Source organism: Pempheris klunzingeri, chromosome 13 (assembly GCF_042242105.1).
Source record: "Pempheris klunzingeri isolate RE-2024b chromosome 13, fPemKlu1.hap1, whole genome shotgun sequence".
NCBI classification, from domain to species: Eukaryota; Metazoa; Chordata; class Actinopteri; order Acropomatiformes; family Pempheridae; genus Pempheris; species Pempheris klunzingeri.
The window spans coordinates 9,964,198-9,976,903 of NC_092024.1; the positions used below are offsets into that span (position 1 = coordinate 9,964,198).

Below are 12,706 nucleotides of genomic sequence, written 5' to 3' on the forward strand. Positions count from 1 at the left end.
ACAGGACATTTGCTCAGAGTGAGCCTAATGAGGGTGTACTGTAGTTTGGTCACAGTCATTGTGTTGGTGATTGCTGCCCCTGCTGCCCCGCTGAGAGAAAATGCCCCCTTCATGATCCCAGAGAGCGTTTAATACATGGTGTTACTAGCATAGATAGCTAGAAAGAGAACCAGAAGGTGTTTTAACGACTTTTCGGTTGGCCAAAAAACAAACCCTGGTCTATGATAGCAGGATGAGAGCCCTCTGAGAGTAGCCAGCTGGCCCCGCTTGAAAACCCATCACCCAGACAAACAAGTCAGTGCCTCTGGGCCACAATCTCTGCAAGTGAATGGAAACCGAAGCTCTCCAGGGTTATGGTCTGATCTGTTGTCAACCAGCAGTGGGTGTCCGGCCAGCGGTCAGCGGGTCGGCCCATTTGACAAGAGCTTTGAGGAGGCGATGGAGCAAAGGGAGGGTGGAGGGAGAGTCGGAGGACAAGAGCCGAGTTGTGTTGCAAGGGCTGATTATGCGTGCTGCGGGGCTGGTTTCCTGGATGTTGTGTTTGTGTTGGAGCGGGTGGCTCCAGGCAGATGTTGCAAATGAAGGAGGTGCTGTTGTGTGTTGACATTGTGGGGAAAATCATCCCGAATGACATCTGATTGGTGTTTGAAGAGGAAAATTTCCAGTGACAGTTTAAAAACACACTCTTTTGATATGTAATATCTATTATTGTATTGTATCAATTACCTCCAGTAATTCTGATTGTTGATTAGCTGGCAGCCGGCTTCATGTAAAGCAGACTTAAGTGTTACCATCACACTCGACTGGCTCTGAAGACTAAATGATCTGTCACTGTGCAAAAAGAAAAATCTGTCTCACTTGTGCAACAACGTTTTTGTGTGTTTTACTGTGCTAAACAGTAATCCTTTCTCTGAGCCCTTAGCATCAGTGACACTGACACAGTCGACCTCCAGCTGTGCCCACTGCTCACACACACACACACACACACATCCATCTGCCAATGTAAGCACACAAACACTGCTTCAACAAACATCAGATGACCTTTTACCTTTCCAAAGCCACCTGCACACACACAACCGGACACTTACAAACACAAGCAGACAAACGTGCAGAATGATTTGTGGCCTTGATAATGTCTGATATGTTTTCTTTGACAGATTTTATGGCTGTGTTGTCGAACGGAGACAGAGAACAATTAGGCGTCTGGTGACAAGTGCCCTCCTGTAAATGCACCCTGTAGCATAAAGTAATCATCTTGATGAGGGAGGGATGGACTACAGTAGACCTGGACTGTACGTAGTAAACTGATTTTACTGCCAATAAGAGATAATACAAGAATGTGTCCCTGGAAGTAGGCAGTCCTCCTGACTGAGACTTTAGCCATGATTTATAAACTTTAATCAGCTCAGTTTCAGTCCAACCATCTGCACAGTGTGCAGACATGTTTTAGATTCATAGTGTACAACAGTGGGACTTAAACCCAGGACTCAAGATTGAGTCATTCATGATTTTCTGTAAGTAAAGTTTTGTGCCTTTACACTTTTTAAGCGTTTTAACCACTGGCAAACGTTGCTGAATCCATAAACTCGCAGTGATTTACAGAATATGACTCAGGAAAAAAAAAAAGAAAAAAAAAAAAAGCAACTTGCACTCACGCCGTTCAAAGTTGCATCATTGCGCAACGCAGAGACGAGTTGCCGAGCGGGGATAAATCAGTTCAAACCCTCCCTCCTTTCGCTCCCTGTGACTGGTCGGTGCCTGTGTCAGTCAGGGGGAGGGGAGCACCGCTTAATTTCTATATGCCTGCATGTCAATTTAAGAGTCAGATTGCGCTCCCGTACGTGGATGTCAGCAGCAGGAAGCCCCAGTGGACGTCCTCAGCCTCGGCCTGGGATTTCCTCAGTCAGATGACTTACCTGCTTGAATTCAAGCTTTTGTCTTTTGGATATTGCTGCCACTTGAAGCGCACCCGCACACTTGAGTCTCGTGGTATTTTGCCGTGAGTTGCTGTGTTCTAAACTGCACGCCCGAGGGAGGACCCATCACACAAGTTTAAAAGAAGACTTTCCAACTTTGGAGTTACACGCAGTAGCGCACGTCGCGGGGAGTCCAGGTGGTTTCTCATCTGACACAAGCGGACCGTTTCTCTGGGAAACTTAACACGAGGCTTTCTTTTTTTTTTTTTTTTTTTTTTTTCCTTTCTTTCTTTCTTTTCTTCTATCTTTACGGAACAATGTTCAGCAAGTGCTCCGTGGTGTTATTGAATGTCCTTTTTCTGGCGCGGGCGCTCTCGGCTCACGAGTGCACGCCTTGTAATGCCCGGACTTGCCCCGTCAAAGCCCCGCACGGCTGCGAGGGAGGCCGGACCGTGGCCAAGGATCCGTGCGGATGCTGTGACCACTGTGCCCGGCTGGAGTGGGAGCCCTGCGGCGGACAGGACTGGGCGCACGGCTACTGCGCCCTGGGGCTGACCTGCGCCTCCTTCAACACCACAGGAGCAGCCACAATCCCTGAAACTGGAGTATGCAAAGGTGGGTGGGAATCTGTCGTGCCTTTTTTATTTATTTATTTATTTATTTATTTTTATTAGATCATACAGCTTTTGGCAGTGCTGAGAGATTGAATGTGCTGTTAATTGTGCAATAAAAGAACGGTAGGTGTTAATTGAATTGGAAGGCATCAGTCCCTTCCCTTTTAAGTGGCTTGAGGGCATCATTGTTGAAATGTCAGCTGAGTCCTGACTGCAGTGACTGTGTCGGTGTTTACCTTGTCTCTGGCTGCCTGGAGCTGCTCCCCAGGTCTGAGGGGCTCTTGACTGCCAGGAGAGGAGTCATGTTCAGCCGCTCTTTCTTCTTGTCAAAGCTTCATTCACTCACTGCTCAGAGGCACAACAATAAGTTTGGCGGCAGAGGTTTTGGCACGAGGTTACCCCTCAGCTTTAGTAAGTTCCCTTCTCTTTTGCTTTTACAAGCCGAAAGAGAGGTTTACAAGAGGACAGTGAATTGAGAAGAGACAAAAATGCCTGTTTGAATTTGTGTGAGGCACAAAATTATGGATTACCCCATGGCACGGCCGATAATGATTGGGTTTTTAAACTTGGAAAGTAAACTGTAATTTAATAAATAAGCTGTCCTTTTCTTGTCTGTGTTGGTTACACCGTGGGCTTCATTGCGGCGGAGATGTAATGGTTTGACAGCACGATTGCAAAAGGGCCCCAGCAGAGCCATGTGAATCCACAGTGGGTTCGGATTTTGCCAAACCGAGCTGGGCTGCTATAGCTTTACGTGGATGTGCTGATTTTACGCACAATGAACTTTATGAACTACAACGAAATATGCAGGGTGTCAGGTTTCTCACAGTGATAGGAAGTAAGTAGCAATGGCATTTCCCCTGAGGAACAACTAACTGCTGGAAGGACGCCCCCCCTCCCCTCAGCACCTTCACCTGCACTGTGTCCAGCCTGTTTCCGGATGATTGAAAAGGACTGACAGGACTGTAGGAGAGAGTAAGCAGCTCTCAGTGGGTGTCAGCATCCCTTGACCCTGCCCTCCCATCATCCCTCTGTGGGGTGGTCCAAGTCAGGGCTCCATGAGGGTTTTCCAGGGGTCTCAAGCCCCGGGGCCATCCCTGGAGACACCGCTGCTGATTGTGCCTCATGTACAGGTTACGCTAGCGTCTGGAGGACATCTCCTCTGCAAATGAACAGCTTTGGAGCGAGTGGTAGACCTAATGGCTCCCCTGATTGAGCCGTGCCTCTGGTCCTGTGGCTCCAGGGGCCTCAGAGCATGCTGCTGACCCCTAAATCAGACACACGCACACACACAATCTCAATATCCCAGAGGGTCTAGGTGGGGGTAAATCAACACCTCCCAGTGTGTTTTCAGGGGCCACAGTAGGCAGTGCTGCTGGAAGCTGATCCCAGATTTCCCTCCTCGAGCTGCAAGGGCTTTAAAGTGATTATACTCGCAATCAGGAGTAGGGGGTAAATGTTTCCGCTTTCTGATCCCCTGCTTTTCTGCTCACAGTTTTGATTTTCTGGGTGGTCAAAATTTGTTGGTGTTGAGACGCAACAACGGTTCAACGCCGTTGACATGCTGCATATTATATGAGAGGCATACCCTGGTTATGTGTTGTCACTCAGTTTTTGATCTGTTATTGCTGATAGGATTGAAAAACATGTTGGAACAGCTATCAGTTCTAGATATTGTAGTGCTCCTGTGGTCAAGGGGAAAACTTGCACTAGACGATGAACTTGTGTTTTCCAGATCTGGAAATGTTATCTAAAAAGAATTGGAAATGTGCTGGAAACTGTTGACCTTGGAAGCATTTAACTCCAGGTTTTGTTTCATACAGTAATGACCAAAAGTAATTGTATGAGCCCCAAAAAATGATTGAAGCATCCAAAAACAATACCTGGGATATTAAAATCAGTGATTATCATAAAGGAATTTGGCAATTAACCACTGACGCTTATGAAAATAGCGTATTATGAAAATAATTGAATCTTGCAGCTTCAGGTTGCAGGTTGAGTCTGTCTTGTGTCTTGTGAGTACACAGGCACCTGCTCTGGGAAAAGTAAGCCAGGCCTTCCACCTTATCATATTTGCTTCTGAGGTCATCCTGTCACTCAGGTGAAATCATTCAGGCTTTGCAGCTAAATGTTTTGTTTTGATATCCTCATCGTATTCTTGTGTCTGTCCTCCCACACCAAGTTTCCCCAAGCTCCAGAGGCACTTAACATACCACGTAACAGAATGCCTGTCTTACAGGGACACTATGTCCACTACACTCCTTCACATGCCTTCTACTTCTCCCTTCCTCTGGTATTATCTAATGTTTCAAAGACTTCCTTTTTAGCTCGCTATCAGCCAGAGGGCCTCTAGAGGTCAGCTTTCCCATCCTGGCTCTGGATGCCAAGACAAGCAGTCTCAGTGGCTGAGAGAGGAATCCCCCTGGGATGAAGCCATGTACCTTGGTTAGAGTTATGCCAGGCCAGATAATAGATAGCAAGGCCAAACCAGACCGGGGTCAGACCAAAGGGGGCTTTCATTAATTGTTTTGACTTCTACCTCTTTTTCTACATGCTAGATTTTAGCACCCCACGCAGACAGGCACCTCTGCTACCACCACCTCAAACGAAAATACCCTCCCAGGCACAGGAAAGCCTCGGGATGGAAAAAATGTGGAGCCGAGGATCATTTTAAGGTGAAAGGAAATCACAGGGAAAGTTTTGGTGCGGTTTATTGAAAAGGCTGCTTGTGCTTTGCCAGTCCCGCTGGCCGTCTGGGAGAGCTATTAACAGCACAGGCTGGCTCAGGTTGGAGGTAGTATTACCTTCACCTCCTCCAGTGTTCAGCGTTTACTGTAGTACTTGTGGGCATCGTCCATCACTAAGGAGGCATACACACAACCAACCTTAACTCAGGGAAAGTGTTCGCACGGACGCTGTCTTCTGCAGTCACACTGATTCACTTCAACAGTGAGATATGTCACAATAAGAGACTGGCTTTTCCCCTTAGCAAAAAAAATCTGTTTTAAATTTGTATGGACCAACATGTGAGTTTTATTATGATTTACAGCATTTAAAAACAAAGCCATGGAATTCCGCTTTTTTCCCAGTCACTTTGAGTCATCCCATTATTGTTTCTCTGACCCCTGAGAACGAAAAGCATTTTCATTTTAAGAGGCTTTATTTCAGGTAAGATCGCTACAGTAATCAGGTAAATATACAAGCGAGTGCTGGTGTTTATATTGGATAGTTAACCCTTTTCACCGTTACCTCCGGTGCCTCGTTCCCGTGTGTAGCTGTTTGCAGAAGAAAGCCAGAGTGTTATGATAATCTCCAAACGCGCTTCCACACTGTTGATGGAGGCCTGGGAGCTAAATGCTTGGGAAGGGGTTACTCTGTGTTACAGTTCGTCTCATCCTGTTTACTCCGCTGCCACTCTTAGTGCGCTTGGACAACTGTGAAGGAGGGTAATTTGGGGGTATACGTGTGTGTGTATTCATGTATGCATGTGAAAGGACCACTATGGGTGATGTGTATGTTGGGGCCCTTTAATCCCAGGGTTTTGGTGGTTATTCAGCCCACAACGGGCTACGTCACTCCCTCGTGCATTCCCTTCTATCGCAAAATTTTGTCCAAGTTGGGCTAAGGTACAGAGGGGGCGTTCCAGCAGCCAGCAGAGATGGAAACCCTGGGAGGGCCCCATGCTGTGGAACAAAAGCAAACAAATGGGTTCAATGGCTGAAGTAGCGTGGCACAACAAGGAGGGAGGAGAGGTGGCAGCCCAGAATACACTGGTCACTTGAGTAATAGTGGTGCCAGGAGGATGTGTTGCAATTAGAGGCAGTAAGTTGGTTTAGCCACCTAAGCACTTTCAGGAAACCAATGCCATTTTCTGGCATGTTTTCCCCCATGATTATGCTTTGTTCTGTATATTCCCGATTAAAACAGGTCAAATGGGCAAACTAGTCCAAGTGAGAGGCTCATTTTCTTTCCCTATCCTAATGTCCTTTGATCCCCCCACTGTCCTCTGCAGTGCTCCCCGACCATCCAGAGGCAGGCCTGGAGGATGAGCGCTGTCCCCTGATGACAGGCTGCGACAGAGCTGGAGGACAGTGCGTGTGTGATGCCCGTCACTCCTGTTTGGTCTCCTTCACCTACCCAGACCAAGAAACCTGCATGAAGGCCAGCAAGTCAGGTGAGCCCTCTCCTTCCATCACACATGCATGGAGTCTGAGGGAATAATGCTGTCCATTGAGAGGAGCTAATCCATAACAGATGTGGCTCTGAAGTGACTAATACTACATACATATCATAGTGATGACACACATGCTGAGGCTTGTCTAGAGGTTTCCGCACTCACCCTTGAGTGGTGCCATTGTCTGTGACTCATTGATGACTGTGGTTTATGTGTATGTGTGTCCACGGATGGATTTCAGAGGGGCGCAGGCACGAGCACCGGGAAAGACACAGGGAGAAGTATGTGGGACCATCCAACCCGGCCTGCATGTTCTCTGGCTGTAACCTGACCACTGAGGGCTGCGTGTGTGAGTCTCAGAGCTGCCACCACCACTTCGCCTACATCAACCGCAGCCAGTGCCAGGAAGCAGCAGGTAACCTTCAAATGACCTGCAACTGGAACTGACAGCCACACAGCAGCCGACCAGTAGCTCTACACAGCTCAAGCCATTTGGGTGTTAAGATGGAGGGATTTATACCTGAGTCTGAAATACATTCTGCAACTACAAAGTTAATTTTGCATGATAGTTCTTGCTTGGTATGAATATTGACATAAAATAACACATAGTTCCTGATGTCCCAGCTCATTATGTGTGAAAGGAAGCATACTGTGGCTCTGAATATGGTCACCTTTTAAGTTGAAGTGCGTAAAATTGTGCATGTGATTAATTTTCTGCACCAATCTGCCTGCATGGGGTCACTCGCTGTCTCACAGTGTGATACCACCTGTGAAAGCTTAACAGCCAGATAGCATAATGCACTGCACTTCCCATGATAACATGCAGGCAGTGGGAAAAGTAAAGGGGGGAGGGGTGGTGGTAAAGAAAGAGAGCAACAATGATGTAATGAAAAGAAAAAAAACGAACAAATGATGTTGAGAGTGAAAGAAAAAAGGTGTGAATGTGACTGACAAGAAGAGCAAAAACAGAAAACGTCTCTAACGTTACAAGACAAAGAGTCGCTGAGACTGATGATGCAGATATGACGTGCTGCAGATCCTCAGGCGCAGGACCCTGACCTGAAGGTGTAAATGTATAGAGTGTGAGATGAATGCCTGCCCCTGTGGGAAGTTTAAAAAAAAGAGAATCCGTTAAATGATGTGAGAGAATACCTCCACTCTTTGCAGCCTCCCTGATTGACACCTCTAAGTGAAAAACACTATTGGCACAGAGACTTCGGTTTCCTCATTTGGACTGCGAGGCGTCAGGTAGATAGACAGGCACTAAGTGGGAGCTGCCTCCTGAATGACATTTACAAAATAGGACAAGACTGTCACTGAGTGAACTCACTGAACTTTGACTGTCTGAAGCTTTTCAAAGCCAGAAACCTTCAACCTTACTGATACCTGAAGAAAACAGGTTTGGTGCTGCAGGGAACAAAAGACCAAAGCATGTGACTGTGACCGCTCGTGTTTTTGTCCACTTGCTGCTCTCCTTTGATACTGTAAGTTAAGGTCCTCCCTCTCTTTGCAATTTGCTGACATTTCAGATGAAGAACGGCCCTTTAGATAGACAAAACTGTGGCTGGCATCGCGCCATGGAAACATATTTGAGATTATTTAGTCTGCAAACGACACAGAGGTTATTACAGAACATTTACAGTACAGCTGTGTGGATGTTTGTCTCGAGCCATTTACCCAGTGAATTCCACAGGAAGTGTGTTCATCAAACACTATATTGTTTAGACATATCATTGAAGTCTAGTGTTACAATGAAAGATCTACTGTCAGTCTCCTATGTTTTGTAACTCCCTCATCTCAAAGCCCGAGCCCAGCAGATGACAGTTTAAACTCACACCAGTGAAAACTGTAAACAACATTTTTCAGCAGCTTATGAGTTCTCACTGCAACACACACCCACCCTTCGGATGGCCCCTCATTAAGTAAGAGACCAGGACGTGTGTGTCTGTTGTGTCTGCAAGTATGCATGGGCATGTGGAATGATGCACGCATGTTTGCGCGTGCTTACACATCATCTTGTGTGTGTGATGAGCTTATATATATATGTGTGTGTGTGTGCGAGTTTCTGAGCATGCGTGTCTGTGTGTGATAATTATCTTGTTTGTGTAGATGTCTTCGCAGACGTTTTCCTTCCTCTGCGACCAGACCCGGGGCTCTGTAGTTAGGATCATATTCGCTCACTCGCGTTGGCCTCCAGAGTGACTGCGTCCGTCAACCCCTCGTTGTCTTTAGACTCAAGCAGTCATTAAGATCTGTGGTAGCATGCCCTGCTAGTGCGAGACGGCAAATGTATCCTGTAAACCTGCTTCCAAGGCATGAAAGCTCCACTTGTCTTTACATGCATCGGGACATTAAAGCAAACCGTGCATCCTGACACTTCGAGAAACCCTTTTCAGACATCAGTCAGGACATGGATTCTCCTCTTGAGACTTGTAAGCTCACACATGGTAATGGTTTGGCCTCTCACTTTCTCTCTGACTCACTCAGGGGTCTTGTCAGTTCACCCCTCTAGTGTGACTCACTGTGATCTGTTAAGACTCAACATCTTCTCTACCTCACCACCGTCCTAATGTTGCCTTTTCAGTGGGATCCTGTTGTCTGCTGCTGACGTGGTTTGGCTGCAGACTTTCAATGAGAAGCGACGTGGTGTGCCAGACAGGGAAAGAGGATGTGATAAGTGGACGAGAGGGGAGGCAGACGCAGAAAGATAGGAAATCACAACTGAGGCCAACCATTTTGTCTAGGTATTTGTGTCAAGAACAGGCCCCAGGGTCTTTGTAGGGTGGTGTTTGGTCATTTTACACTCTAGGATGGTTTACATACTTCAATCGTGATAAGGCCCCTAACTGCTATTTTAGAGGAATTCCCCTGTTGTTGCTCACTGACAGGAATAAGCAACAGCAGTCTGTGCAGTTTCTGTGCAGTGTTTAGGTGATTCATACAACCGGCATCACTTAATAGTAACATTTCCTCAGAAATGGAAATGGATGAAAAGTATGCTGAGGCAGTCAGGCTGTCTACTTACTTGCTCTTGTGGACTGACAATGGGGATAGAGGAGAGTGAAATAGAGTAAAATGTGTCCCTCACAGGCATTTGGAAGTTCACAAGCGGTTCATCAGACGGGGAAGCAGTGCCCACTATGATGCCATAGCACAAACTGATCTTGCCCACCTATGCCACCTCCGCCGTGCCTCTCTCTGCCCTTGTGAAAGGACTGTTAGTTCTGCTTGGCTGCAGCCTCTTTGTGGCAGAGCTATTACTGGCCCAGCCAGACCGCCGCTGGCTGGCAGGGGCGTGAGACGTCTCAGCGTGTGTGTGTTTGTGCGCCGTCTGTGGAAGCTACGGTCCCTATTGTACCCTGCAAGCTGCTTGTTTCCCAGTGTGTGTTCGTTTGTATGTGTGTGGCACTGTGGGTAGTGATTTTCAAAGAGGAAACAAAACTCTTGTGTGGTGATTGAGACAAAGAACTTCCCTTCAAGGCATGTTGGGATTGCTGTCAACCCCCTCACTACTCATGGTCAGCGGCTAACCAAACCAGCCAGCATTAGGCCAGCAGGAAAAGCCAAGACACACACAGACACACATGAAGTATTAAACCATGTCCAGCTCTAACCCTCATTCACTGAATGTAGACCTAAAACCTCAGCTCATTGACCTGACCATAACCATTAACAAATCAAAGACACCCCGACTGCAGCCTGAGCCAACTCTTCTTGTTCCCAGGCACATTTCTCCTATCAGACATTCTTTTCCCCTTTTCCATGAAAGGGAACAGATCCATATGGCCAAAATCCATATGTAACTCAACTGGGTTTTCCAAAATTTATTCAACAGCTGTCTCCACCAAAGATCTCCCATAGATGTGTTTTCTACATTTGCTACAGATGAGGGCTGAGTTACGTCCACTGAGTGACAGTACACGTGACAACTGTTCATTTATGTTTTCCACTGCTTTATGTACAGTACCCTGGAGCAGAGTTTGTTCACCCTTTTCATATGCATTTTATGCCAGATATAGCGATAGAACATGGAAGCTGTTGATCTCTGAGAGGGACAGGCCCTTCAGCCAGATAGAAGTCCCTCATGCTCGCTGTCATTGGCCTAATCTCATTGGCCATCTGACGGCAAGGAAAGGGTGTGTTTCAATGGAATGTGTGCATGCTGCGTGCACTTGCTGTGCACACACACAAACATGAAAAATCTATGTGTGGACATTGTCATTACCTCACCCAGACATGCTCATTCACAGCTGCAGCGGTGTTACTTAGGACACTGAGATCACGTTTTTCATCTGCAAATATTTAGTCAAAGAGCGAGAGAGCAAGGCATGCAGGCAGCAGACACAGGCCGGCCGGCCGGTGGCTGCGTGCCTGTGCCTGACCACCTCAAGCTTCGGACCACTGTGTGAACTTCCCACCAAGTGTTTCTTCCCGGTGACCCTATCTGTGCCTTTTGGCCTGGACCCCCTCCCAGACCTGCTCCGCGGTCCTCGCACATATACTCACACATGCCGATACACACGGTGAACAATGCTGACTTTCTCAGCTGTAACTGCTGGTGGGCACTGGGCCAGGCCCCCACAGCTTTACGTGAGAGACGGCCCTGATGTGTCCCTTTGCGGAGCAACTTTATAAAACCTGAGGACAGACCAGAAACCCACGGAGGGCAGCTGGACTGAGACAGCTTTGTTCTCCGCTGACTTGCTTCCAAAGTCAGTCGGTGAACAGAACTCACATTGTGCGCTTTTTCCATGAGTAAACTCAGGCTGTCAACACAGCCTCCTCTGCCTGGCTGAGCTTCTCTGGTTCAGGGGAAGACTGCGCTCCTTGTACCCGGGTTTGAAGAGAAGAAAAAACCCATTTAGATAGGAGGTGTTTTTCTTTCTTCAATGAGCTGCTGAGATGCCAGAAATATGCTTTGTTTACAAAAGAAACCATTCTGTGGTAATGAAGCAATTTCCGTATCCCACCTCTTCCAGACCAGCGTCAGGTGTGTGTGTGTGTGTGTGTGTGTGTGTGTGTGTGTATTTTTGCAGGTTGTGCTTTGAGGTCAAAGGTTTCCATTCTTTGCTATCTTACAGTCGCACAAGAGCATATGCTGCCTAATCTGCACGGAGAATTTATCAAGCATACCAAATCAGGCCTTTTGTGTTTGTGCAAGCTGGAGTATGGCCACCATTGTGATATGAAGAGTGGTTCAGTGGTTGCTGACTCACTAATTACAGCCATTTATGCTCAGAGATAGAACACAAACAGCACAGGATAAAATCCATTTGCTGCTGACTTTTTCCATCCTCTGTGTCTGCCTATTGTGCTTATAAATGCGCCAGCTCGAAAATTATATTAATTAGACCTGCAAGGGTTGGACCATTTCCATGGATGGATACAATTCTATTCATTTGAATGACAATGGTATGTCTGCCAGCTGCTTTTCCCAGCACACTCTAACCCCAGCCATTATCACAAGTGAAAGAGTAATCAGCCCTCTCTGGGACACATACAATACCCAGAAAGTGTTTTTCAGTGCAGAACGTTGTGCAAGATCGTCCCAGGGTATTTTCTATGGCCTTAAACACTGTGAGGTTTTCATATGCAAAACCAGTCTTCAACTGAGCAGCAGCAGACTGCGTTAGACTTTATTGGAAGTAAAACATTCGCCAATCAGTGCTTCCAACTGAAGTTTATTTAACTCCAGCATAGGAATTAGGCCAAAAACCGTTAAATGGGTTGTAGCCTCCCTTAATTCAGGGGTTTTCCCCTCATTTTCTGTGACACTATTCAGCTACAAAGTTTATCAATGAGAGCTTTGTGGCGGTCCTCACTGTTCCCAGGTTGCTTGAGTAAATAGTACAGTACAGATACCTCACACCCCTGCTCTATTTATCTGGTGCCAGAAAAATTCAACGTTTCCCTTATCCTCAATTTCATCTGTCAGGAATGTTACCCCCACCCATTAAAATACAGCAGTCACAGTCTTACAGCCCCTCTTCTCCGTGTTTATT

At 46.9% G+C, this 12,706-nt stretch overlaps 1 protein-coding gene across 1 annotated transcript in view; it reads left to right on the plus strand.

Moving 5' to 3' along the window:
- The first annotated feature begins 2,233 nt into the window (after window positions 1-2,233).
- Window positions 2,234-12,706, plus strand: part of crim1 (cysteine rich transmembrane BMP regulator 1 (chordin-like)) — a 29,083-nt gene continuing 18,610 nt past the window's right edge. Inside the window, exons 1-3 of the mRNA XM_070842541.1 lie at window positions 2,234-2,531; window positions 6,543-6,704; window positions 6,946-7,119. Coding sequence (XP_070698642.1) covers window positions 2,234-2,531; window positions 6,543-6,704; window positions 6,946-7,119 — 634 coding nt within the window. The remainder of the gene's footprint in view (window positions 2,532-6,542; window positions 6,705-6,945; window positions 7,120-12,706) is intronic.